The sequence below is a fragment of the Thermothelomyces thermophilus genome, chromosome 4 (genome assembly GCF_000226095.1).
Source record: "Thermothelomyces thermophilus ATCC 42464 chromosome 4, complete sequence".
Classification (NCBI taxonomy): Eukaryota; Fungi; Ascomycota; class Sordariomycetes; order Sordariales; family Chaetomiaceae; genus Thermothelomyces; species Thermothelomyces thermophilus.
Window position 1 is genome coordinate 829548 of NC_016475.1, and position 27242 is coordinate 856789.

Consider the following 27242-nt stretch of genomic DNA (forward strand, 5'->3'; position numbering starts at 1 on the left):
CCGGGAGTGAAAGAGGTGAGGGTGGGATGACGGGTCGATCGGATGGAGGTGGCAGCTAAGCTATTTGTATCATGGGCTTTCCTTTGTTGTATCACCATCTTATACCCTCTCTTTACACGGCCTACAAGTCCTGTGTCCTTGTCATGTCAGATCTTGTATGGGTGTTGGCGCCGGCGACCGGTCTACGTTTAATTACATCGCTTGAGTCAATGGAGCAGGTCCGACATAACATGTTTCTACCCAGGGAGCGCGAGTGGACGAAGCAAGACGACTTTCCATAGTTACGAAATTATATACGCTGAACATCAAAAAATAATGCAAGAATTACATCCGACGGGAAAGTTTTAATCCATCAGTGGTATCAAGCAATCCATCCCATCATGCCGACCGGAACGTCCTTTTCAGACAGCTGCATATCCATGAACTCCTTGGTGGGAGGCAATTCTACTTCGACTCCTTCATCGTAAGATTCATCATCATGGTCGTGGCGAGTGCTCTTCCCCGGCGCAGGTGTTAGCGCATCAACATCGTCCTGCTGCTGCTGCGGAGGATGCGCCAGATACGAGCTCCGCTGGCTCAACCGGGACCGCCTACTCTGGACCGACTGCCGGTTCTGTTGCAGCGGCGACACGAGGCTCGACGCCGCGTCCTCGCTGTCGTCGTCGTCCAGTTCCGAACCCTGTTCCGACACGCGGCTCAGCCCGCTCGCCCTGCTGAGCCGACTCGACTGCGTCGACATCCGCGCGCTGCCCCTCTTCTCCCGCGTCGTCGGCCCCGCCAGCGTCGACAACGGCTTGCGCGAGAATATGATCTCCCCTCCAGGCAGGCGGATTTCGTTCGCCTCCAGCGTCTCGGCGATGTCCAGCATCAGCACGTCCATCGGGCAGATGTACGCGACCCGCTTCCGCTCGCTCCACGCCAGGATGTGCCCGCACACGGCGCCCTGCTCGCGGTCGACCACCCACGCGCCGCTATCACCGGGGATGCCCATCGGGAGGACGGGCCGCCGTGGGCGGGGATAGGATCGGGACTGGGGCGGATACGTTCCTGCGACTTGGTAAATGTGGCTCGGGGAGACGCGGCCGTAGATCTTGACCGACGCGATGGCTTGCAAGACCTGGCCGGTCTGCAAGCCGCTTGTGCGCGCCATGCACTGCACCTCGAGACCCGGCAGGCTGGACGAGGGGACGACCGACGTTGGGTGGACAAAGGAAAACTCGTTGCCTTCGTCATCTGCGGGTTCGCTTTCCCAAGACATCCGCCGCCGGCCCTCAGATTTGGGCGCGGGAGTTAGGGTCGGGATGAGGTTTCCGTCTGGGGCTCGATCCTCGTTGAACTCGAACAAGGCCCAATCGATTTCGTGGAGCAGGCCATTCTCGGTGCGGCGGCGGATCCCGCTGGATGCATACACCTCCCCGACGGAGTAGGTGTCCAGGTGGTCTTCGTCCTCCGTCTCGGCGGAGGGGTAGAAGCCCTCTGGGACATCGTCGAGTGCCGGCTGCGTGATGATGTACCCATCGCCACAACCCGGCTCGACGCCCGGAATGTCACCAGGCTCGGTGAACTGCTCGTCCTCCTCCTCCTCCTCCTCCTCCTCCTCCCCATCCGAGTAGTCGCTGGTGATGGCCGATTCGGACAGAGTGTCTAAGTCCGAGTCCGAAAACTCGCAGGCGTAGACCTCGCTCCCGCTGTCGGGGTCCGGCTCGCTGTGTTCGTACTGCTCAGCATACCAAGCCGCCAGGTCGGACCTCGGTCCGGCCATGCTTCTGGAGGGGCCGCCCTTTCCCGCTTGAACTACCTGGTCTGGATCATCCAGCATGTGGTGAACAGTCATCCCGTACTGCTTATTGTCCACCATGATCAGACCGCCGAGGCTCACCGGTGGGAGATGGCGGTCGCCGATCCAGGCCCCAATGCTGGCACCATTTCTCGGTCGCTCCTGAAATCCTGGATTAGCCGCCACGACCTCCTCTTGTCCTTCGTCAACTGACTTCGCCATGCTCCGGCTGGGCTGCTTTCGTGACCGGAGGACTTGGCCCCGGCACACCTTGAGCGCCACGCCGGCAGTGCCGTCGAATAGGTTACCCAGCTTCTTCTTCAGAATGGCTTTGACCTTTCCCACGGAAGTGCAGACAACAAGAACCGTCGGCTTGGTCTGCTGCGGGCTCTCGCCAATCGACTCGAGCGATATCTCGACCGATTCGGGATTCTTGCGATAGAAGTGGCGCAGGGCAGAGTTAATCTGGGGCATGAAGACCGTGTTCCACTTCTCGATTATGTCCGGAGGGAGGGGGGCGTGTGGATAGAGCCGCATCTTCTTGGACGACCTTATGGACTCCTCGGCTGTGCTGTCGTTAGTCCGGGTCCCTAGTATGTTGGGAAAGATGATGAACGCACCTTGACTTTCCGCTTGCGCCTCTTCCTGGGATGACTCGACCGCACTGCGTTGTTCAGGCTTGCTTTCCGGTTTCTGGGACGAGGGCGAATCCTCGGACTTGCGCACTGAAGGGCCCGCCGTGGCGGGCTGCACGGGCTCTGGACGAGGCTCGCCAAGGTCATCGCCCAGCCGCTCTTCTAGGTTGCTGACGCCATCCAGGATACAGCAGGCCTCTAGGTACCTGCTCGCCTTGAACTGAACGCGTGACACAATCTGCTCGGTGGTTTGACCCCCAGCGATCTCTTGGTCAACGGCATTCCAGCAGGTCTGAACGGCCTTCATGTAGAGCGAGCCGCAGCGGATTGCGAGCTGTTCCAGGACCGACTCCGGCAGGGTCGGCGACTCCGTATTTGGCACCAGGTTCTCGAGCTTGGTCCAGAGACCGACGGACAGGAGGATCATGGCGAGGGAGTAGAGGTCAAAGGTCTTGGAGTCTGCATTATTGGCCAAGGGCGACAGGGTGCTGTTTCTGGGGTCGAGCGGGTGCTTGTACAAGGAGTAGGGCTTGGGGGCGTCCTGCGACTGCGGGTCCGAGAAGATGTCAAAGGACGATATCAGGGGCCGCCTGATGTCTACCTCGCCTTGTGTGATCCCGCTGACCTCGGGGTCTGTTCCGACCGCATTGCAAAACGAGATGTTCTCGCTGATGAGGTTTCCGTGGGTGATGCCCCGCGCGTGCATGTCAAAGACGGTGTTCGCGAGGTTAGCGGCGAGCCGGAACTTGGCTTCGAGCTTAGGCTCGAAATCTGGGCGGGCTAGCAGGTCGGAAAGTGAGCATAAGTTGTAGAGGGGATTCTGGGTGAGGTGCTCAAAGGTGACGGGGTTGAAAGTCCGCGGAAACTGGTAGACGAGGCCGAACCTGGAGTTGTCCATGTCCTCGAAGTAGCCCAGCAGGCGCGGCAAGCCCGTCCACGACCCGGGTGGCCGTTGCGGCTCCTGCTGCAGACCGGCCGACACCTTCTCGAAACGCCCCATGGATGGCGAGATGCCCGTCATCGAGTAGATGGGGTCGAAGGGGGCGTACTCGAGAAGCAGCGGAGCATGCGGCTGTCGCCCGCCGGCTGTGCTCTGTGTTAGCTCGGCGTAGGCTTGCTTGCTCATGAACACAATCTCGCGAGGGCGCTCCTGCTCAGCAAGCTCCGTCATGGGCTCGGCCTGCAAGGAGCGTAGGTTGGTCAACGACTTGGGATCGATCTGTCGGGGCGTCTGGATCCTGGACGACTCGAACGGGCGCAGGTCCTCTGGGGCGGGAGTCGGGGCAGGCATTCTCTGACGCAGAGCGGCCGAGGCCTGCGATGACCTCGTCCGAGAGAGATCATACAGAGTGTCGATGGAGGTGGTCAGATCGCGGATGAGATCCTCGAACCGATTCTTGTCCCAGACAACCATCCGGATCTTCTCGCCCTTCTTCGCGGCTTCCTCGGGCTCGACCTTCTCACCCGCCAAGCGGCGCGAGCTGTGCCAAAGCGGCTCGGCCTCGGCGAGAATGTCCTTGATGGTCGACATGATGCTGCCGACAACCTCACTGAGCCCGGCCTTGTTGAGGGACGAGTCTATCAGCACCTCGGCCGACTGGCTGGGATCGGACCACTCAAGACCCCAGGTGACAAGGCGGTCCTTCTGGATGCGCAACTTGCGGTGGAGCGCCTTGATCTCCGGATCAGCCTCGGCATGGTGGACGGGTTCTTTGACGAAGTCGGACGACTTTTTGGTGTCGTTGTACAACCGGCTCAGCCGGCGCTGGAAGGCCGGCAGCTGGACGCCGCCCATAGGGATGAAGGAGTCCATGGTGGGAGATCAAATGGCGAGCTGTCCAGATGGTTGATGGACAAGGAACAAAAGTCGGCCGCTTCGAGCGGCGGTCTCGTTTGGCGCCAAAACAGGATGTGAATGAACGTGATGATCAGTCCATGGGTTGCACAAAAGTGATTCGAAAGCTCCTCAATTTGGTTGCTCGGCTCCCGTTTGCGGTGAACGTAGCGCGGTTCCACCCAGGCCCGTTCGGCTGAGTAAGGTGTTGAAGAAGCGAGCGAGCGCGCTTTTGGGTGTGTGAGTGCTGACTGTCCGGTGAAGAAGCCGCGCGTTACGGTAGCAAGTGCAGCTTGTGAGCCCAAAGCTAGATGGGAGGGGTAATTAACTCCCTGATAAAATGGGACAGACAGACGGTTCTCGGGAATCCACGAGAGGGCGGGCGGGTTTGCCAAAAAGGACCTCCCTGCTGCAATTGACAGCCCTTAATAGAGACTCAGCGGGACCCCGGACGACAAACAGGAGAGGAGCTTTTACGATCCATGGCGTTGTTGAAGCGGCGACGACCTGTCGAGGCGAATTGCCATTTCGTTATTTCGGTGCCTACCAGAGAAGTGCGGAACGCTGCTGCCTGGTGCCTCAACCAATCCCGCACCAGCAACGCGTCCCGTTTGGGTTGCACCAAAGCCGTTGCCTTGGACCTGGCCTGGGTGCTGCACGTGATTTTGGCACCTGAAACGGGGCAATGTGGGGTCTGTTAGTCCGACTTGGCCGGCTCCGACAGACCCACTTCTCCGAAACGGCGACGAGCACATGGGTTTGTTTGGAGGATTGAAATCAATCGGATACCTCCGTCGTAGTGGCCTGAATCACACAGAAATATAGGACTTTTGTTTATTATCACAAATAAACAAGGTTGTTCGGCATCAACGTCTGTATTTTCGGAGATGAGATGTTGGGTCGAGCAGTTATGCGTAGTGTGCGGATAATAAGCTCTGCAAGTTGATGCTTAATTACATGGGCACAGTTCACGACTCAAAGGAGAACTCAGGGACTAGTATCGATAATTAAAGGCAGGCATGGGGCTAAAAAGCAATAGGCCAACGGTGTCAGATACCAGACGGGCTGGAAAAAGCTGATCAAGCCTCGGGGCATTAGTACCATGGCGATTTACCCCGTTGATGTCGGGAGTTGTACCCCCCAGCCTTTTCAAAAGATTCAACCACACGAAATAGAACGGGGGGTTATGGCAGACAAATTTCCACATGGGCCAAGTTTGTCGGATCATGGACGCGCTATCGCGGCATGCTTTTTCCCCCTTCCTCCCCCCTCAAAACAGAGCCCTGCAGCCTGTAGTTGGAAATTACTAAGCTTTCTCCCTTTGTGGAATGGATGGATGGATACGAAATCAACAATCTTCGGATCTCTGCTATAGTGGTGAGGATGGATTTGGAGGAAGAAGGAAGAGGTCGTCCAGGGCCATCCTGTAGGAAGATGTAGGTGGCTGCAACCCTGGTAGGGCTGGGAACCCTAGTAGGGCCCAGTCTACCACACCCTTCGATGCCTGCGAGAGTTCTAGTGGTCTACCGAAGGCTTCACCGCCATCTGGAGCTAAACCTTGGAGTTGTCTGATGCCTCAACACGGTTTTAGTGTCTCCTGAAAATCTTCGGCCTGGAGCGCGTGGTCATCATCCGCCACCTCTTCAATTCTCATGCCTACGAGATTCAGGCATAAAGATAGTGTTTTGCCCAAGTATTGTCGGTGATCCCCCGACACAACCGGCCATGGGTAGAAGGGGTTCGGTTTTGACAGAAATTAGCGGGTAATTAGATAGACCTTAGAGCCGATGCTACTTGGCCTGCACTCAAGAATGTCTTCATCCCATCTTCGCTTTCGGTGACTGGAGCAACCATCACCCGCTTTTGTTGCTTTGTACACGTTCAAAACAGGATGCAACTCACCAGCCTCATTGCCGCTTCTTCTTGCTCTGGTTGGCGCCACAAACGCCGCGCCAACCGCCGCGCCAACCGACGGCTTCCAGCACGCGGTCCAATTCCAGATGTGAAACTGGGACTGCCGTGCATCCGGTGCCCACACCTGGGGAACAGTCTCTCGTGCCGAACCGATCGACGAGTGTCTTCCTCTTTCTCTGAAGACACGCGCCCTCGAGATCAAAACGATTCGCGAGGGATGACGCGGTACGTTCGTCTCTTGACCACTGCGCACGAATCATTACCCCTAGTGCTATCCTTTGCGGTCGTGACCGACTGCCATATATCTACAAAGAAGCTGATCATGCCGATGTATCGTTATAATTAGTGACGGCTTTCCAGGACCCCTTGTGCGGTCATGAGAGGCCGTCCTGTAAAGAGACTAATACCGGGTGCCTCTGGACCGATCGCCCCTACAGAGCTTATAAGATCACCTGCGAGTAGTCGCACGCTCAGAACCGTCTTCATGAATCCCATGCGTTTTCAATAAACTGAGGTTATAACTAGTTGGACATGGAAGGCATTGTATCATTTGAAGCTATAGTCATGAGGTGCCGGGCGATGGCAATGCATCATATACGGCCGTCTGCGAGACCACGGTTGACGTGATCTGCAGCTCTTCGCCTCTTCAGCGGTCACACCATTCAACAACTTAGCGTCAATTCAAGACAATGAAGACGTTTTAAGGCGCGCCCGCAACATATACTATGTCTTGTGTCCGTTTCGGAGCTGTCTCCCCTATCTACCATAATTACCGAGGAACCTTATTTAATACCTGTAATAGAAGAGTAGTGTATTGAGGTAATGCACTGGCCCCCAAGAAACAGCGAGCTAGAACCTGGTGAAGGGGGCTCTTCCTTCGAGGTTGAGCAACTATACGATCCATTGCTCTAACCAGCATCCGTTGCCCTGTTTTATCCTGGTCGAGGTAGTCTCTGGATAGTGTACGTTATCACTTTCAACTCTCTTTGGTTGTTAGATTGCCTGGGACGGTTATGCGCCTTGTACGGCTCGTCATGGACAGAATGATCATCAAGGGGCAGAAGATAATAAAGTTGGAAGATCAATCCGTATTATTATTAATAATTAGGTACTTGCTCAGCCGTTACATAATTAATACACCTCCAATGGCTTCATGACGTTAAACCACCCGATTTACCTTCTCAATGGAGTGTATAATAGGCCGCCTCTCCTTAACCTCCACCACCGGAGGCCGGCCGCGGCAAGGCACAAAATGAAGACGACCACGCCGCCCATAGCTGCATACGCAACCGGGCCCGGTCCGGCCGGGAGGTCTATCAGGTTTTCATTCGTTTTCACGGGATGGAGCATCATGTTGGGAGCATAGATCTTCCCATCCTCGCTCCTCCAGAGCAGATACGGCAGGTCATCGCTATCGTTTCCGCCCCGGAACCCGCGGGAAAGCCACGCGTCGTAGATCTTGTCCGGGAAAGCAGACGAATACCAGAAGGACGCAGACGTGGTGATGTAGGCGTGCGGCGTGATTCGGTAGATTGCCTCGCCTCTGGCCATGCCGACCATGCCCGGCTTTTTGTGGGATTCGACGTCGCCAGGCCCGTTGTACATCTCGTTCATCTTGTCGAGAGGCCACTGCGGATCCCGGTAGACCGGATGCGGCGGCGCAACGAGCTTGAGGCCGTGCCAGAGCGCAAAGGACGGGAGAGTAACCTCGGAATGCACCGCGAGACCTTGGACGGCTTGGGCGTGGTGCGCGGCGAGCAGCAGCGTCCTACTGGCGCGGCCCATGGCTGGCTGGCACATCCAGCGCGGCGTTCCTGTGCCGGCTCTGAGCCCTTGGTACCAATGCCTCCACGCCCAGTCAACCATATACTGGACGTGCGTACAGGGGCCGACGGCGATGAAATCGGCCTCTTCGCCGACGCCCCACTCGAAGTTGTCGTCCCGGGGGTCGTCGACGGGCGGCCGCGGTCCGATGGGCTCAAAATCTTGGATTCTCATGTCCCACCCCAGGCCACCTCCGCCCTCAAGGGTCGCGTTGACAGCCGCGAGCAGGTCCGAGTAGTTGCCGTGGAACGTGGGCATGTAGAACCAAGTGCTCCGCTCTATCGACTGCTTGCGAGGCTGCGCGCGCGCAAAATCCGACATGGCCGCGAGATAGCGTCCTGCATGCCCCGTGAATCGAACGTCTAGCTCTAGCTGCCAGTAGTGGTCGAATTCCGGGTAGAACAATCCGAAGAGCTGGAGGGGCTGCATTACTTGGTACGTGGTGATGTGCGACTTGATTCTTGGATACCAACTTTGCAGCAGAGTCTCGTCGAACAGGACTGCCATGCCTTGGAATTCCGGGGGCACCAGCTCCCTGACAGCCCGCTGGTAGTTTTCTTCGCTGGAGAAGATATTCCGCTCCTTGTTCTTGACGTCGACGAGTATGAAGGCGGTGTACTCGCCACCATACCGCAGAGCTGTCTCTGCGATGGTCGCGCGAAGATTCACCAAGTCCTCCTTGGTATAGTTGTAGCCTTCAAAAGCGCGGAAGACGATGGCAGTTCGGGGCACGTGCTCAGCCGCTTGCGGATGGATAGCCGGCAGCCTCACCTCCTCGCCCGGCTTGCGCATACGGAAGCGTCTCTCAGTCGGACGTATTGGCGTTGTGTCCTTGAATCTCCGGGCGTTTCGCTCCAGGCATTGGTTTTGCAAGGCTGCCCAATCTGTCGAGTTCCAAGCCACTTTAATCCTGTCGTAAGACGGCTTCTCCTCCTCCCAGCCGTACGGTCCATAGCGTTCCGCAGCTGTCATCCAGGTCTGACCCAGGCCCAGAGTTTCGTGGGAGCCCACAAATGGGCGCGGATACGCTGCCATAAGCGGTCAGACTGAAAACTCGTGGAGGAGGGCGATAAATACATTAGCTTGTCAACTTACAGATATCGATGATGCTCTCACGCAGATTGTCATCGTTCTCCTCTGAGCCCAGGACTAATCCCCTTGGGCCAACACAGGGAACCCGCGGTGGCGCAAAGCTCCATTCTTTAATATTTGTCTCGCGGGGTGATGCCGTCTTGATGGCGGGCCTAGCATTGGGATCTGGCCGCCCGTGTGCTAATGGCAAAGGCTCGAGACGCGCGTCATCACGGGTCACGAGTAGTGTGCCCACCAGACCTAGCGACAGCGCAATAAAAAGCAAAGCCAAGACGCGAATTCGGGGGAACCCAACTTTAGTCATATCGTAGTCCCGGCTATGATTTCCCCAGTTATTGCGCTGTTGTACTTGCAGTACAAAAGCCAAAGGGGTTAGTGTATGTAGGTGTGACGTGCTCAAGCATGAGAACGAGCTAATGTGGATAGAATCGGGAGAACTGTGCTTGATTGGCAGGGAAGAATCCTTGTGTATGTAGCGGCCGGGATCTGCGGCGTGCACGGACAACCTACGGGTGTGATTGGGCAGGCGAAACAGAGCTGACTGCGAAAGGTATTGTATGTACAGTACGAATTACATACCATAAGTTGCGCAGTAACTACCCTAGCTAGGCGAAAGTCTCTACGAGTAGGGTCTTGAGTACTGTATGTACGTCCGTACATGCATCTGAGGTTGTGAAGGGAATTGCCCCTGGGAGGGTCAGGTAAGGTAGTTGCTGATCCACTTTCGGTTCCGTTGAGTGGCCCAGACCACAGCAGATTTTGCCCGATCTCGTCAGGCACGACAGGGCTGAGGCAGGCGCCGGGCGCCAGGGCGGTTCTCGCTCACCTACATACAAACCGAGTCAATCGGCTTTTCCCCCAGGTTAGCTCCGTCTTGATCCACCGTAGTGTATTGGCGGGTGCGGGGCGGCGGGACAAAACCTGTTTTGGCGTGCCTGGTTTCTTTGGCCAGACCAGGCCATCTCTTATTAGATGTTCAGCAAATTCGACCCTCCAAGATGGCGAGTCAACATGTGTTCCGGGCTCTCTACCGACAAAAGTGCGCAGGATGCTGGCCAGGTTCCATCCTTCAAACAAGTAGCCCTAGCCGTCGCTGACGCTTCCCGGGGACCCCGCCATCATGACCGCTCCTGTGGATAGCGACAGCACGGTCGCATCCGCCTCGCTGGCGACGTGCCCGAATGACGAGGTTCAGAGCTCAGAGCGCGCAAGGCAGCGCGAGATCGCAGCGTAAGTCGTGAGCCGTCAAGTTCTTGAATCCCTTCCCCGTGGCCCCGTTTCCCTTCCCTTTTTTTTTCCAATAATTATTATTATTAACGCAGTATACCTGCCCTTAGCTACTTTTCCGCGGCCTCTTTTCCTCCTGGTCTGCCTGCTGCGTTTCAGGAGAAGCCGTCGCTCTGTACTGATCCTACCCTCAATGCCCTTACTCAGCTGGGAGCCCTGCGTCTCAACGTCGACCGGCAATATCAATATGTCATCTGCGAGATGACGTGCTCGCATTCGTTTGTCGAGATGAAGTGCGACCCGGGTGACACGGTCGCGATAGGCGTCTGCAAGCTCCGCAACTGCGACGGTGTCTGTCCCGCCACCATGAAGGCCTTCATTGGATGAGACGGGAGAATGGGTGAAGACGGGTCCCGAAGAGATCGCCAACAGGACCCGGTATATCATCAACAATTTCAAGACACACCCCAACTACAAGGACTGACCATATGTGACCAACTATCCGTACTTCACCTCCTACCTGGACGATCTCCGCTGGCCTATCTGCTTGGAAGCTACTGCGTTGTCGATAGCAAGTTCAACAACTTTAACAACGACCACCTTGTCGATATCATGAATGAGATTGCCGCCGCCATCATGCCCCGCTTCGAAAACGTGAGAATTAGACAGAGTCGAGACAGGTCCGAGAAACTATGACGAGGCCTGAGCGGCTTCATAAAGCAGGAGCTTCCCGCTCTATCGCCTCCTCTCCGTGACGACGGGGCATTGGAAGACATTACGTTTCAGGCTCCCGGTCCTACGGGTTTGGCCTTGGGCAGGGCCGATGGGAAAGACGACTTTACTGACGGGACATCTTCTAACAACTCGGAACACCAGTAGGGACCGAGTATGGTATCGCTCTCGTCTCAAGAATCGACACAGTCTGGCCAGTCACTCGCTACTCCCCAGGAAGGGGCTTCCGAAGCACCGCCAATGACCCCGCGAGATGACTTGCGCACGAATCCCATGGAGGAGCAACTACTGGCCGCCATCGCCCATTCACCCGCGGAACGTTCACCTTCCCGATCGGCGAGTGTCCCCTCTGAGCACTCAGAGTCGCACGGCTTTATCAGTTCGGCGAACATCAAGATCACTTTCTTCAGGGCGGCCGCCACCATACGGCGGACCATGAATCTAGACTGCCGCATGTTCCTGGATGCCGTTCCAAGTTCCTACCTGGACCGACCGGACCAGCCGTCGCTCGACTCAAGGGACCCCCCACGCTCCCCAACAGAAGGGCCGTTTTGCGCAACAATAGTCAAGCCTGTCGCTGGCCACGGCACCGACGCTGCTACACATTCAAATTTTCAGCTGCCTGAAGTATCGCCGCATCGCTTCATTCAAGCATATCCGAGAGGCCATGTTTTCACTGCCGACGAACTTGGCCCTATTGACGACAGCTATGGCTTGGGAAAACCTTTTCAGTCACGACCCGCTGCCGATAAGAAGAGCTTGCGGCTGAGGAACGACATTACCGCACTCTTTCGTATCCTGCCCGCTGCCAAATACATCATCCTCCTCCCCTTGTGGCATTTTCAGCGGGAGTGCTGGTACACTGCCACATTCGGTTGGGTCGAAGACCCAATACGGGCCGTGAACGTTGGCGAGCTCGGTCTGATTTTAGCTTTCGGAAGCTCGGTCATGGCTGAAGTATCACGGCTGGAGACGCTGGCTGCCAGCCGTGCCAAGTCGGACTTTGTTTCGTCCCCCAGCCATGAGCTGCGAAGCCCGCTCCACGGTATCATGGCCAGCAGCGAACTGGTTCGTGAGGGAATATCGGACCGAACACTCTTGTCAACTCTCGACATGCCGGACTCGTGTGCTACCACTTTGCTCGATACTTTCAATAACCTACTTGACCATGCTGTCGTGACCCATTCTGGGCTTAAGCGCGGTTCCGGGGCATTGCTGACCTCGAGGATACGCGAAACGGACTTGGGAGCTCTGGTGAGGAGGTCGTGGAGGTCGTTAGAGTGGGACATCTCACAGGGAACGCGCTTCAGATGCATTCGAGGGGCGGCCAACGTCGACTTGCCAGTAGGGCACAGGGCTTGCCGAACCATCCCGTGTTCATCACGATACAGACCGAGAAACGCCAGTGGAAGCTTTCCATCGACGTGGGCGTTTGGAAACGTATTGTCATGAACGTCTTCGGAAATGCTATCAAGTACACCAGTGCCGGCCGCGTCGAGATTGTGCTGCGGGTTGTCAAGAGAACGGACAGGACAGGCAGAGAATCTGACTATGTGTCTTTTACGGTAGAGGACACGGGCGCAGGAATGAGTTCAGACTTTATCAAGTATCGCCTGTTCACGCCCTTCTCGCAAGAAGACAGCCATGCCCCAGGAATGGGCTTAGGCCTCAGCGTTGTACGGCAACTCGTTGCCGAATTGGGGGGCACCGTCAACATCAAGAGCTCTTTGGGCGTTGGCACCCTCGTTGAGGTCTTGGTCCCCCTTGGAGACTATGATGTGCTATCCCCAACTGAACAAGCCCTTGCGGATGGGGATGAATTACAGCTCGATGAGAAAACAGTGTGCGTCATTTCTCCTGACGCCTGCGCGGCTGTAGTCGGAGCAGACTTCAATTTCGGCAGCGAAGCCCGAAAATGGTGGGAGCTAATTAGTCGACAAAACAGTCAGATTCAATGCTGGAGGCTTCCTCGGCGCGCAAGTAGTGGCCGCAACCAAAGATTGTCCATTTCCCAGCGCTGATATCTACTTCCTAGACTGCAGCTCACTAAACGGACAAGCCGAAGAGGCCCGCAACAAGATTCTGCGTACGTGGCATGCCCGTGTGAGGCCCCTGGTGTTACTCTGTTCGGGAGCAGGGGCGTCATCATGTTTCAAACAAACAATTGTTCCTGATGAAGCCTGTCAAGATAAGTACGGTCAGGGAATTGTTGGACGAAGTCCAAACAGGGAGTAAAGGATAGGGAGGGTGGTTTCCTTGTTGGTAGAAACTCGACACATGGCTGGATTCAGTTGCTGTGGTCGCAGACCCAGTCGTTGCAACTGAGTACATACATTCGCCGCCCAGAGACATGATTAGCATTGGTTTGGCCGGGGCCAACATCTCTCAAAATCGGGCAATGCAACAACTTCCACATATCGGTAACAGCATCGATTCGGGTTCAACTGGGCCAACAATCAACCTACCTTACGGATGCACTGAACGCCCTGTGTGCATTGCATCTGTCGGGACTGGTGAACATTCCCGAGCAATTGCGTGGTTTCCAGTGAATACTTCACCGACAGGAGGTTGGTTTTTATGAGTGTACAAGCAAAACCAGCGACAGGGCTTATCCACGGGGGCGCGCTTGATATAATAATAATATAAATATCGACATCCCGACCACAGCTTCCAGGCCAAGTTGTAAAAACCTTCCCGTTCCATCCTCTGCGCTAACAGGATGCACGAGCGGCGTGGACCTGCTGGTGATCGGATTCCAGAAGTGAGAAGATTCGGAAGTGAAGGAACGTTCGAAACATGTAATTAGCGGGCAGATGAACTCCGCTGCCTCATTCGAGGTTTGATTCATTCGGACGCTCCCCTTGGACTTCGGTTGCTCAGCAGCCTTTCCCTCCTCGCAAATGCGACAGTGACCTTGGCCTCTTAGTTTGCTACTAGGATCTAAGTAAGCGTGAGAACTTAACAGGTCGGTCAACAACACCATTCTAACCTCATGTCTATTTGTTCTTAGGAATAACATCGGCTAATTATCCATAGCCACGTATCGTACCCAACGTCACTGCTACCGACGTCTGACCTTGAGTACTTAAGCAGCACATCAATAGTCATGGCGCTCAAATGACTGTTACCGTCATCACGTTGAAGACACCGAGAAGAGACGAAATGCTGCAACTCTGTTCAACAGGATGGGACTCGAAATCAATGCATGTAAGAGACAAATGGGGGCCCTGAAGAGGGATAATTATGAACAGCGGTCCGGCCGAGAGTAGGAAGGACACCTTGCGATGTCCGTCAGGTAGCTGACTCGGATGAACGACGAGCCGTCTGCATGCGCGGCTAACACCAGCTAATTATTTTCCAAGGCTGGGAGTATCGGCAATGAAAGCAAAGGTACAAGCACCAAGCTGCCCCAGCAGTCAACCGAGCAATCTGGGCGTTTGACTCGACTGCCATTGAAGCTGCAGCAGATGGTGTTCAGCTCAGCGAGGCTAACACCAAGGCATGGTTCACCACCCAGGGCAATTTGGTCGGAGGAAATGGCAAAGTGATTGGAGGAGTAATTAAATACAACAGCAGCCTGGATAATCGTACTCTCACCGTGCAATGACATTCGCACTCCGTGGGTCAACCTTCATTACACGAATTAGCAATGCTTGCGTCCTTAGATTCCATTATGCCGTCATCTTCTCCCTCGGCGCCTCCACGGATTAGACGTCATTGTATCCCAGCATCTTGGGCTCTTCGTCCCGCCATACAAGCCACGCCCAGACAGCCGAGGACGCGTAGCTGGTCGTGGTCGCATAGGAGCGCCCGTAGTCAGCGCGCTCAAAGACGGAGGGATCGGCGCGCTTCATGCGAGTAACGCTCTCGGGCGTGGCGATGGCGAGAAAGCGCTCCCGTTCCGGGCCCGGAGCCAGCGCTCTGTTTGTTTGTCTTGTTAGTGCCTTCTGTGCGCTGATAACGGGATCGATCTCATCAGGCAAGAAACACGGGAATGCTGCGCAGAGAAGAAACCCACAGGGCGTTCCCGAATATGCCATGACACAAGCTCGGCTCCTTCTTCAGAAGCCCCTGCATTCGGATGCACTCGCGCCCCCTCTCGATGGCGGCGTCGATCCGGTCGCGCAACTCCGGGAAGTGCGGGCGCAGCGCGGTCAGCGACAGCACGAAGCCCGGCGCGCCGTGGCAGAACTGCACCAGCCCCTTGCCGCGCGCGCCGCTCTCCTCGGAGCTGGGCCAGTTCCCATCGGGCAGCTGCATGTCCAGCAGCCGCTCCAGCACGGGCTGCAGCCTCCCCGCGAGCTCGGGCGACGTCAGCACCAGCTGGGTGACGATGCCGATGTCCCCGTGCACGGCGCCTAGGTACCGGCGCCCGTGCCACCTCCACCGGGGCCCGCGGTTCAGGATCGTGTTGGAGATCTCGGCGATGGCCGGGTCCACCAGCTCGCGGCTCGCCTCCCCGACCCAGGCGCGCACCATGCGCAGCAGGTACAGCGCCCCGGCACGCCCGTACAGCATCTCATCAGGGTACTCGTCGACGGCCAGCACCTGCGCGGCGCAATCGGCCACGAAGCGGCGGACGCTGTCACGCAGGCCCCCCGGCGACGACGACGACTCCCCTTCCTTCGCCGCCGCCGCCGCCGCCGCCGCCGCCGCGGCGCACCGCACCGCCTCGTACGCCATCTTCTCGTCAGCGATGCCGCAGCCGTGCGAGCCCAGGCGGAGGTTGTGGCCGCGCGAGCCGCCGGGGCCGAGATAGGCGCGGGCCCAGTCGGCGGCGGGGCGGCCCTGGAGCGTCAGGTCGGGGCGGCGCGCCGAAACGGTCAGCAGCAGGTAGGCGACGCCCGTCGGGCCGCTCCACAGGCCGTGCAGCGCCTCCTGCGGGTAGCGGCTGCGAGGGGGGTAGTTGGTCACGATGTCCTCGAGGGCGGCGCGCAGGTAGCCGTCGGTGGTGGAGGTGCCACCGCCGCCGCCGCCGCCGTCGTCGTCGAAGGCGGGGGTTGGCGGCGGCGAGATGGTTAGGTAGCGGTCGTTGTCGTCCATCGTGATCTGGTTTTCGGTTTTTTTTTTGTTTACTTTTTTCTTTTTGTTTCTATTTCCTCTCTCTCTTTTTTTCCGTTTGTTCTTAATCTGGTTATGTGATCAATCTCACATTGGGAAGTACCTACCTGCCTACCTTATCTTTTTCGTCGGTTGGCAGCACTGGCACCGATTGCGTTCCCCTTTCCTTCGCTTGACGCGAAGAAATTGAGGCGGTACGTTGTTCTCTCGGAAAGAGCAGGGTGTTGAAACGGGGTGGTATCAACTTGGGCAAAGATCAGCTTGGGCAAAGATCAACTCGGGAGGCACAAAGGGCAGCAGTGCAGAAACAGGTGAGAATGGGCTGTTCTGTTCAAAATGCTGTTTCACTGTTAAATAAATTGATTGGATCGATGAAAAGATAAGGCAGTCACGACCAGCAGGTCAGGTTGTCGTCATGGAAGGCGCTCCATGCGGAGCTCCAAGTTTCCATCGAATCTGCATGTGAGTTGGACTTACTTCGAAAGCCCGGAGGGAGCCCATCCTGGGTAGTGTGCCGCTAAAAAGGGACGGCCGGTCGGAAAAGGGTGCGGGGAGTGGGGCGCGGGGAGTGCGGGAGCGGGAACTGGCCCGAGAAACCTGAGAAACAAGGCCGGGGCCGAGTCTGGAACACTGAAACAACCTGCACCTGAACAGAGTAACCAATCGAAGCAGCGTGCGGGCGCCTCCGCGGTTTTTTTTTCTTCCTCTAATTTACATAATATTACAACTATCTCCTCTGACACGACTACTCCTTAGAAGACTCGTTCTTTGTGCGCTCGACGATCTTCTGTGCCTTCTTGGCCTTTTCCTCCACCAGCTTGCGCAGGTCGTTCTTGGTCTCGTCCAGCAATTGCTTAGCCTCGGAAGAGTGCTCGCTCACGGCCTCGCTCAGCAGCCCAATGTGATCCTGCAGCTTGCGCCCGGCGTCGTCGGATGACGCGCCCAGGAACTGCCCGAGCGCCGAAAGCCCCGTACGCCCGCCCGCCGCCTCGGAACCCTTATCCTTCGCCTTGTCGACCGCCTGCTTGACGTACTCCTCCACCTTGGCCGCGTCACCGCCATCGCCCAGGCTCTTGAGCTGCTTGAACAGCCCTGCCACGTTCCCTTGCTTGAGGACGTCGCGATTGTTGGTGACCAGCTCCCTCAGCTTGGGGCTCTTGTCGAGGTAAGGCTTGGCCTGCTCGAGGCTCTTGTCCCAGAACTCGTCGCCCGCCTTGCGCACCTGCTGAATTCGCTCCTGCACGATCTTGCGCACCTTATCCGCGTTCTCGGCCGAGAAACCCCTCGACAGCACGTCGTTGACCTGGGACCACGTCTCATCGACCAGCTTCCGGGCCTCGGGCCCGTACTGCGCGCCCATCTCCTTCAGCTCCCTGATCGACCCGCCCACCTTGTCGTTGAGCTGCGGGTGGCGCTGGAGGATCTGGTCCGCCGCACTGCCGCTGAGGCTGGCAATCTTCTTGGCCAGGTTGACCAGCGCGTCGTATGCCTTGGAGGCCGACTCGAGACTCAGCCCCGCCCGGGCCACGTCCTGGAACTCCCTGTACGTCTCGCTCACAATCTTGTCCACCTCTTCGGCGTGGCTCTCCCGGATGGCGGCGAGGTCATTGAATGCCGTGTCGACGTACTGGCGGCCCCCCGGTATCCAAATCACGTACGAGTAGCAGAACTGTTTGAGCTTGTCTACCGCCTCGTCGGTGGACGGCGTCTTGTCTCGTAGCGTGGCCGCTACTTGCTGATACTTGTTGTCGGCTTCCTTGGCTGCTGCGTTGATCTTGCGCGCCATCTTGCCGGTCGGTGTCATGAGGTAGATACCATAAAGGAGTCCCGCTCCCGCTACGCCGCCCATGACGCCCGATACGAAGTGAGATGAGGAGTAGGAGCTTGTCCCGCCGGTCGTAGAGGAAGATGCGGATGATGATGACTGGAAGCGGCGCCCCGTTCGCCGCGCCGCGCGAAGTGATGCTGAGCGGACAACAGGCGCTCCTCGCACCGGAAACCGTGATGTGAACATTGCGAAGCGGTTTTGGTGGTGTTATGTTGAGAAGAGAGGTGATGTGTTGTGTGGAGGTGTTTATGAAACGGTACAGCGGGTATTAGTCTGTACTACACTGATTAGGAAGTGTTGTTAATGTGATTTGGCAAAATCTTAAATCCTTCCAGGTTCAATGGCAAAGGATGCGAGTTATTTATAGAAGAAAAAGCCGATGGCATATTCCAGGGCTAGTTAATAACGAGGTTGGCGGGTGACGTCATGGCCCAGATTCGGATACATTTTCGCCTTCGCCATTAGAGTGCTCAGTCACAGACAGTTCTTCATCCAGCTTGGCGCTAGCTGCTTGTATGAGCCTTAATCACATAGTCTGGGTGACGAATGGGGAGACTGACTCCCAGGGTTATCTGCATTGCTTGGCGTTGCGATTTCTTCTTACGGGAATTCTCAGCATGGAGCAATCAAAGATTGTTTGGTTCTAGCCTCGCTGCCTCGTAAGCTGCGTTTTGCATGTTTACACTGAGCAAAAGCGACTGATGGACTGCAGTTGGTTGATCAGCTCACCGGCTCATTGGGCTCATTGGGCTCATCGGGCTCATCCGGCTCATCGGGCTCATCCGGCTCATCCAGCTCGTCAACTCACCGGGCTCATCTAGCTCATCGAGCTTATCGGGCTCATTGACTTCCTTGCAGAACTGCGTCAGTGGTAATGTAGAAATTGGAGCCGAGTGGGGCCAAGTATCGAAGTGGGATTTATTACCCCGTGGGAGGTGTACTTCAAAGATCACAAAACTGTGATCCCACAGGGAGCATACTTTGGGATCCCTGCGTCAACCATGGCTGCTCGCCCCGTTCCGCGACACCTGAGCCAATGCATTTCAGGAATTCCATGCCTTGCATTTCAAGTGGATTGAGAACTTGCACTATGGGGTCGGGTCCATATTAGCTCTGCATCAATCAGCCTCAGCTCGAGGAAGGGCCAGCTTCTCAATGGCGAACCTTGCATTGCTGCCTAGAGTGCACACATAATGACCCGGACAATAAATTATGCAAAGGGAATCATTGGACATGATTCTTCGCTGAAGTAGGTGAGAAGACCTAAACGCGTGAGTCTTGATAGACCATAAAAGCGTTCATGATCTCACAGCCTGAGCCGGGGCAATTCACCAAACGCGCCTGAAGCTCTAATTGAAACTGTCACCACTCCGCATCCCCGATCCGAATACCTGTGCTCTGCAATCGTAGTGACCGCCAGACCAGTAGGTAATACTGCTTCTCCGAGTGGTAACTTGGGCTGATGCCATTCACAGATGTGCACTTGGAAGAAAACTTTATGTACAGGCAAAAATGGGACTTGCCAATCGGAACTGGCCAGGCAACGAGAGCACAACTGCGGGAATAGTTGTGATGACCTTCAAGCCACAGGTTGGACGGTGGTGCGCGAAGGCACTTGCGCCGCCTGCAAATATGCAACCCCACCAGACAGTAGCGACACTGATTAATTGCTAAAAGGCGGGGCTTGGCACACAAATAGTATAAATATATTCCTCCGATAATCAACCGAAGCCCCATTTTTAAGCTGTGGACCCTTCTCTCGGTTCTCTTTTTGCTTGCTCTCCATCTACGACCCGCCTGTCTCTTGTTATATACAATGGCTCTCCAAGACCTACCGCTTGACAAGGTAAGAAGCCTAACAGCTCTTCTCCGACAGCTTTACTTATTTATTGAATGCCTCTAATCCGCCGTAGCGTGTTACCAGCATGCTCGAGAAACAAAGCCCCATGCGTATCGCCGTCTTTCTACGAAAGAAATCGCCCTTCTATTCCCTGAGGAACGACGAGGTGCTTGCCAAAGCATGCTCCACCCTCGGTATTGACCCGGTAGAAAGCCGTGCCAAGCTTATGACCGTCTGCAAATGGGACCGTCTAACCGTCTTTGTCTTTAACGTCTGGTATGACGGCTACGACTGGGCTACGGCACACCACAAGGTCGACCTTCCCGTTGTTCTTGTCGATTATGGGAAGAAAGTGTCCACTGTCAAGATATGCAGCCAAAACTTTTGCGACGAGGTTAACCATTTCGTCGCACGCCAGCACGAGCTCCACGGCTGGGATAGCAAGCCGCCCTATTTCGAGGACCATACGCTCCCGGGCGTAGTGCCAACATACCCAAATCCCCGCTGCGTCAAACTTATAGGCCCGGACGGCATTGCGCGCCGTCAAGTGAAGACACCGCCGCCGGGATCGACCGGCGTATACCCGCCCTAGGGTAATCGTGTTGTTTTTTCCTCCTCGGGGACAAGGAGGAGAACCTGCAGAATCTCTACAGACGGGGAAGCGTCAACGTCGATGGTGGCACCGCTGCCTGTAGCCTGTATGGCCCTCGGACGTGAGGCAGAAGTGTAGCAGGTTCGGTGGTGCGCCGTGTGTCTTCGACAAGATTGAGTAAGGTGGAGGACTTTGCATCCCAAGCTGTCGGCGCCGAGGACGACCTTGCACACAGGGACGTCGACGAGGAGCCGGCTCTTCCACAGTACCAGTGTGAGGAGGACGAAGAGCCTAGCCGGGAGTCCATGAGCCTCGCCACGAGCTTCACGTCGAGCTTCAGCGGGAGCCAGACCAGTTCGAAGCGAACGAGGGCACCCGACAGTCCACCGTCGAATTCCCAGCCACACAAGAAGCACGGCTCGGCCAGGAGAACACGCCAGAGCGCGTCTCCACGAGCGGCTGGGTCCTCCACGCAGGCCTCGACGTCTTCAGGATCTGCTATACCGCCGCCGGCGTCGACTAAGAAGTGGAGGTAGGAGTGAGACTCAGCACAGTTGGTACGATTTGAACGAGGATGGGAGTTGCATCTGGAACGATGGGAAGTCGTGCTGGCGCTATAGACTTGTATTGGCTTGAATAATCTGGAGTTCCTGTGCCTACGGACTTGGATAAGCGCTCTATGTGGCTTGCATTTGTTATTTCCCTTTCCGAGCAGCAACTCTGTACGATAGCGGCCCAGATGGAGCTCCTCTCACCCTCCATAGAGGAAGTTTTTCTATTCCGTGAAAGCACGAGGACTCGTAGGCCTGGGAACCTTCTGTTACTTCTGGTTGTCACCTTGGTGCGTTCACTAGCGCCCTTTGGACCGACTGCCAGAGCACGGGCCACAGCCAAAGTCACCTCTGGCTGCGAACGCTGCAGTGCCTGCTTTTCAATTTTCTGCAGGTCCATCAATCTGCGGAGCTCATACCTGAGTGTACTGTAATCGTTTCACACATTGTTTGCTCAGAGGAGCATTGCAGAATGTTGTTGAAAGATTAGTGATGTGCCAGATTTGGCTCTTCCTACTGTGTATATACATACGGAGTACATTAGTGAGTAATACATGACATCATGCTGGTGTTCAGGGTAATGATGTCATCAGCTGTTGCACGCATACTCTGTATTGCCGTACATGGTTAACCCTAACCCCGTTTTCGCAATTGCATCGGGTAGATACGGAGTACGGATGAAATTTATACACAGCACTCTTCCTGCAAGACTGAGCTGATTCTTCAACAAAAAAACATGACGGTATCCGTAGTCCCTCAATGCAGGGTTTTGGCGGAGACGCCCCGCATCGCCGGGTTCACGCTATGCTAAACGGATGTCCATACATGAGCTATATCTGACTACCCTTCTCATCCTTCCAAGTTGTTGCTAGATTTCTTACCCAATATTTCGTTTACGCGGCCGCATACCCGGTGCACTAGAGCAATCTGTATTCCGGAATCTGTCCGCTAGTCCGCTGCTCTCTGCGTATGTAGTCGGATTCCTCCGCTCTTGAGGAACCTTGTTCTCCAAGCCTTCCCCGCATTCCCCGCTTGCCAAGGACCCCAAAGGGAGGAGACACAGGGCACTCGGCTGCTTGCAAATTTCGCTTTTGGATTTACCATTCTACTTTTTGGACCCACTGCGGAATGGTTGGTGAGAGCCGTTTCTGGGCGTGCACCTCATGCATTCTGTAGCTCCCCGAAGGCCAAATTGTGTCCTCAAGTCAACAGCTTGCTCACGCGGATTGATTAACTGTTTTGTTTTGGTTTCTGCAGCTCGTTCTCAGACCGCCACCGAAAGAACGGAACCACGACCAACAACCATCGCCAAGTTGCAGTGTAGTGCTAATGCTGCGTCTCGGCAAAATACGACCTTCCATTTTATCCGGCGACGGTCTCTCTCGGGGGTCGCGGTGGAAGCCGGGTTGGAAGGCTCGGCCAGCGACTAAGTTGTGGCGGCTGAATTGCAGCAAACGTTAGCTCCCGCCTTGACGAAATGAGCCCCTGCAGAGCTGCTGCGAGTTGGACCAGGCACCTGCTGTTCAGAGCCCACCAGCTCGATCCACGGCCCGCTGCCCTGAGCCGCATCGGGTAACGCCCGCCACGCTACGCGCGTGCACATGGGGCGCAACAAGTGACAACCCCGGGTTCTGGAAGCGGGAGGGGAACGTCTCGCCCGGGCCAGGTAGCATCGACGCCAGCATCACAGCGGAGATTCCCCGGAATCTCGGTACGCTGCGAGGATGGGGGATTGCGGACCGCGGCCCTGCAGAGCGCGATCCTCGTGATTAAATAGGGTCGCTCTGCTCGCCGCTCTCTTGGGTTTGCTCTCGTCAAGCATCCTCCCCCACCTCGCGCCGCAAGTACGGTACAGGCCTGCAACCGAGGATCGAGCCCGTCAAAGAACGAGTCAAAATCAAGATGCATCTCTCCTCGTCTCTCCTCCTCCTCGCCGCCTTGCCCCTGGGCATCGCCGGCAAGGGCAAGGGCCACGGCCACGGCCCCCATACCGGGCTCCACACCCTCGCCAAGCAGGCCGGCCTCAAGTACTTCGGCTCTGCCACCGACTCTCCCGGCCAGCGTGAGCGCGCCGGCTACGAGGACAAGTACGCCCAGTACGACCAGATCATGTGGAAGTCGGGCGAGTTCGGCCTGACGACCCCGACCAACGGCCAAAAGGTTCGACATTAGACCTCCTGCCTGCGCTCCCTTCTTAACCCTAGACCTGCTTTCGCCCCGGGAAGGCCGCCTCGTTGCTAACCAGTTCTCGGCTCATTCTAGTGGCTGTTTACTGAGCCCGAGCGTGGCGTGTTCAACTTCACCGAGGGTGACATCGTGACGAACCTGGCCCGGAAGCACGGTTTCATGCAGCGGTGCCACGCGCTCGTCTGGCACAGCCAGCTCGCCCCTTGGGTCGAGTCGACCGAGTGGACGCCCGAGGAGCTGCGCCAGGTCATTGTCAACCACATCACCCACGTGGCCGGCTACTACAAGGGCAAGTGCTATGCCTGGGACGTCGTCAACGAGGCCCTGAACGAGGACGGCACCTACCGCGAGTCCGTCTTCTACAAGGTGCTCGGCGAGGACTACATCAAGCTGGCCTTCGAGACGGCCGCCAAGGTCGACCCCCACGCCAAGCTCTACTACAACGACTACAACCTCGAGTCCCCCAGCGCCAAGACCGAGGGCGCCAAGCGCATCGTCAAGATGCTCAAGGACGCCGGCATCCGCATCGACGGCGTCGGCCTGCAGGCCCACCTCGTCGCCGAGAGCCACCCGACCCTCGACGAGCACATCGATGCCATCAAGGGCTTCACCGAGCTCGGCGTCGAGGTCGCCCTGACCGAGCTCGACATCCGCCTCTCCATCCCGGCCAACGCCACCAACCTCGCCCAGCAGAGGGAGGCGTACAAGAACGTGAGTTTTTTTTATTTTATTTTTATCTTCCCTCTTGTTCTTCCATCCAACCCCCCCCCCCCCCCCCCTTTTGACGGTGCCCAGTCAGATTGCTCTTGATCGATGCTAACCTTTGTTCCTTCTCTTTGATAGGTCGTCGGCGCTTGCGTCCAGGTTCGCGGCTGCATTGGCGTGGAGATCTGGGACTTCTATGACCCCTTCAGCTGGGTCCCTGCCACCTTCCCCGGCCAGGGCGCCCCCCTGCTCTGGTTCGAGGACTTTTCCAAGCACCCCGCCTACGACGGCGTCGTCGAGGCCCTGACCAACAGGACCACGGGCGGGTGCAAGGGCAAGGGCAAGGGCAAGGGCAAGGTTTGGAAGGCCTAATAAGTGGTGTTGTGCGGGTCGTGTAGAGATTTAGGGAGAGGATTGGGTCCTTCGGTTCTTGTATCTAATTATTGTTCCGTACTATTAATTGCATTTCGATCTAAAGTTAGTGTTGAGCGGGTCGCCGCAGTCATGCGACATGCATGGCACGCTAAGCTCGGCCGAGCTCTCGGGATTAAAACGTATGTACGTACGAATGTATGTATATATGTGTATACATAGCAGGTATATACAGTCACATCCAAAAAGTGATTAGCCACATCAGGATTAGTAGGTCTTTTACACACCACCCCACCATCTTATAAGATATATAGTAATGGCAACACTAGGCATTTGAACATAGAAATAGGTCTCCTAATTCCTTGGAAAGTATAGAAAGAGCTTAGATATATAGGAAATTCAGTAGTATATAGCTCCTCCCTTGTTACAAATACATTCCTTATACCTATTCGTAAATGATAAGACTACCCTCTCCTAATCCTAGCGTGTCAGTCTATTCCACTCTTTATATAAGACCTCTTCTATATACCTAAGGTTATGAATTCTATAGTGCCGCTAGCTAATCTAAATCTTTATAATATACTAGAGGTTCTTAATAGGGTTTAAATCTACGCTCTAAGCTAGCTACTTTAGAGTAACTATCTATAATATAGCCTTATAGTTCCAAGTAACCTTTAAAGTATAATAAGCAGCCCTATCTTCCTACCAAACTACCTAGCCTTAAGCTTTAAAGACCTCTTTATAAAATAGGTAGGTATATTTATTAAAGATAAGCTAGATATATTAGCTAGAGTTTATTTAAGTCCTTTTAGGTAAGATAATTAACTTAGACTTATAATTTAAGGAAATAGCCCTCTAAATACCAAGTAAGGACCTCCTAGATTTAAAGCTTAGCTTTAGATTCTTACTCTTATATACTATACTAGTCTTTCTTTATACCTAAAGGGAGATTATATTAATGCCAAGTGTAATATACTAGCCTTATAGCAACTATAGATAAGCATATAATATTCTATTTAACTACCTTAGGGAGAAAAAGGAAGAAAAATATAAGAGTTATACAAAGGAGTGCCTTTTAACTAATATATATATATATAACCTAGGTGGGGCCTAGTTAGGCTCTAGGTTAGGCACTAACCAGGCCTTAGCTACGTATCTACTAGACGAGTTACAAACGAGTAACGAACGCTCTACAGACCCGTAGGGCGTACGTAAGTAAGGTAGGGTAGGTCTATTCCAGTGCCCAGGCAAAGCCTAGGCATTGTCTAGCCTAGGTGTAGCCCGGGCCTATAATATACCCCCCCTCTTCTCTTTTCGCGGTTGCCAGGCCGACCTGCCCCGTATTCTACCCCCGTGTTGGTCCCGTAAGCAGGTCCTGTGCCTTCTTTCCTTTGTCGCTATAACAATGTAACCTATACGTATAATGGCGTATTAAGCGTAAATAGGTAGCTATTCGAGTTCGAATAAAAGCTAAGCTCCTTCCTTTTGTTATTAGAATAATACGACCTATATATATGGTAGTGAGTTATATATATAATAAGTAGGTTGCCTAGGTCTTATATACTCCCTTATTACCTTCCTTCTAATGTCTATAAATACCCTCTCTTCTTCCTTCTTCTTCCTAATTCTCTCTCTTATAACTAACTCTCTTTTTCCTTTATACCTTTTAACTACTCTTTACCTCTTATAACTATACTTACTACCTATACCCTTATTATATCTTTAAGTTTTTTTTTAATTAGTATCTATCTAGTATATTAATGGTTATTAATTTACTTAGTAATAGTAATAATAGTCATTACCTTAATAGTAATAAGAATAAAGATTACTATATAAATTTTCCTTTTCTTATATTAATTTTTAGTTATTATATATATATATAAAGTATAGGTTAACTCTTTATTTTATAGTATAAGAATGCTAACCTTTCCTTTAATAAGTATACTATTAAAGGTAATTCTTCTAATAAGGAGTTTAAGCTATAGCCTAGGAAGTAATAATACTACCTATTATATATTAACCGACTTTTAAGAGGTAATAAGGTTAAGTATATCTAGGGTTAAGGCACTTCCCATATAATATACTATAAGAGCTATAGGAGCTATATTTAGGATCTATAGCTCTAGGCTAATAACCCTTACCTATATATAGGTATTAAGAAAATTATAGGTTATTATAATACTAGTACTACCCTTACCTCCCCTACCTATTATAAGACTATTAACTAGAGCGCCTATTATACTATCCTAATGCCTAAGCTCTCTATACTAGTATATTCATTCTCTATACTCTTTAAGGCTACTTAGTTTAACCGCTTACCTAGATAGGCTACCTTTACCCCTACCAAGGCTATAAATTCTTATTATTCTAGTAATAACTTCGCCTTAGTTATTACTACTACCGCCTCTAATACCCCTACCTACCATAATAACATCGTCTAGCTTACTACTAGCCCTAACCTTACCTTACAAGCTACTAGGCAGCTTATACACTATACTATAGTATAGAATAATAGTATACTATACTAGATATAGCATATTATCACGGAAATATGCATGCAAATGCCGCCTAAGCCACTGGCACAAATGAGCCAATCAAGTCAAAGGAACGAAAGGACCAATTATAGCATAGGAAGCATAGTGATCACTACGCTCACCAGTGATCAGAGTGATCACCGCCATACGATCACTCACGATCACCGTGATCAGGAATGATCACTAGGATTATATATACATATAGATAGTCACTCGTTATAGTAGACTCTAAGAGTTTACCAATAGTAACAATTACAATCATAGTACTTATACCAAGTATTGCTAATTATTATAAAAGATAACTCTAAGTGTTGTTATAAACCCTTTGGCTTTACCGAATCCCTTAGACGACCTATACGCTTGTCCCACTTTACCTACCTCCGTCTGGACCCTTTTAGAAGAAGTCTAAGTTAGGTTCGTCATATGTTGTTACTACTCCCTTTGTTCTATTATAGTTTAGAATGGAGGTAACTTTGACCTTGATATCGATATGGCTACTAACGTCATAGCCGAATAGTTGCTTACTTAGCTTGGTTA

The 27242-nt window shown here is 54.2% G+C and overlaps 9 protein-coding genes across 9 annotated transcripts; 5 read left to right on the forward strand and 4 right to left on the reverse strand.

The window, feature by feature from the left end:
* Positions 1–321: 321 nt before the first annotated feature.
* Positions 322–4405, reverse strand: MYCTH_2306038 (uncharacterized protein). The gene is made up of 2 exons (XM_003663787.1): positions 2398–4405; positions 322–2343 (listed from the first exon to the last, which is right to left on the reverse strand). Exons 1-2 carry the CDS (start codon positions 4223–4225, stop codon positions 362–364), a joined length of 3810 nt encoding a protein of 1269 aa, XP_003663835.1. The 5' UTR covers positions 4226–4405; the 3' UTR covers positions 322–361.
* Positions 4406–7234: 2829 nt separating this feature from the next.
* On the reverse strand, positions 7235–9405 carry MYCTH_2306041 (uncharacterized protein). Its single transcript, XM_003663788.1, has 2 exons — positions 9080–9405; positions 7235–9012 (listed from the first exon to the last, which is right to left on the reverse strand). Exons 1-2 carry the CDS (start codon positions 9378–9380, stop codon positions 7334–7336), a joined length of 1980 nt encoding a protein of 659 aa, XP_003663836.1. The 5' UTR covers positions 9381–9405; the 3' UTR covers positions 7235–7333.
* Positions 9406–10055: 650 nt separating this feature from the next.
* Positions 10056–10941, forward strand: MYCTH_2306042 (uncharacterized protein). Its single transcript, XM_003663789.1, has 2 exons — positions 10056–10306; positions 10414–10941. The coding sequence occupies exons 1-2, from the start codon at positions 10197–10199 to the stop codon at positions 10688–10690; spliced, it is 387 nt and encodes a 128-aa protein (XP_003663837.1). The 5' UTR covers positions 10056–10196; the 3' UTR covers positions 10691–10941.
* On the forward strand, positions 10942–12536 carry MYCTH_2306043 (uncharacterized protein). The gene has a single exon (XM_003663790.1). The coding sequence runs from the start codon at positions 11192–11194 to the stop codon at positions 12485–12487; it is 1296 nt and encodes a 431-aa protein (XP_003663838.1). The 5' UTR covers positions 10942–11191; the 3' UTR covers positions 12488–12536.
* Positions 12537–14549: 2013 nt separating this feature from the next.
* MYCTH_2306044 (uncharacterized protein) lies at positions 14550–16200 on the reverse strand. The gene is made up of 2 exons (XM_003663791.1): positions 15054–16200; positions 14550–14956 (listed from the first exon to the last, which is right to left on the reverse strand). The coding sequence occupies exons 1-2, from the start codon at positions 16076–16078 to the stop codon at positions 14743–14745; spliced, it is 1239 nt and encodes a 412-aa protein (XP_003663839.1). The 5' UTR covers positions 16079–16200; the 3' UTR covers positions 14550–14742.
* A 514-nt stretch (positions 16201–16714) lies between these two features.
* On the reverse strand, positions 16715–18273 carry MYCTH_2306045 (uncharacterized protein). The gene has a single exon (XM_003663792.1). The coding sequence runs from the start codon at positions 18108–18110 to the stop codon at positions 16842–16844; it is 1269 nt and encodes a 422-aa protein (XP_003663840.1). The 5' UTR covers positions 18111–18273; the 3' UTR covers positions 16715–16841.
* Positions 18274–19770: 1497 nt separating this feature from the next.
* Positions 19771–20384, forward strand: MYCTH_2306048 (uncharacterized protein). The gene has a single exon (XM_003663793.1). It carries the CDS (start codon positions 19850–19852, stop codon positions 20354–20356), a length of 507 nt encoding a protein of 168 aa, XP_003663841.1. The 5' UTR covers positions 19771–19849; the 3' UTR covers positions 20357–20384.
* An 89-nt stretch (positions 20385–20473) lies between these two features.
* Positions 20474–21080, forward strand: MYCTH_2315462 (uncharacterized protein). Its single transcript, XM_003663794.1, has one exon. The coding sequence runs from the start codon at positions 20662–20664 to the stop codon at positions 20890–20892; it is 231 nt and encodes a 76-aa protein (XP_003663842.1). The 5' UTR covers positions 20474–20661; the 3' UTR covers positions 20893–21080.
* Positions 21081–22809: 1729 nt separating this feature from the next.
* MYCTH_116553 (glycoside hydrolase family 10 protein) lies at positions 22810–24281 on the forward strand (the record flags this gene model as incomplete). The annotated part of the gene is made up of 3 exons (XM_003663795.1): positions 22810–23067; positions 23170–23805; positions 23938–24281. The coding sequence occupies 3 exons, from the start codon at positions 22810–22812 to the stop codon at positions 24169–24171; spliced, it is 1128 nt and encodes a 375-aa protein (XP_003663843.1). The 3' UTR covers positions 24172–24281.
* Positions 24282–27242: the final 2961 nt, after the last annotated feature.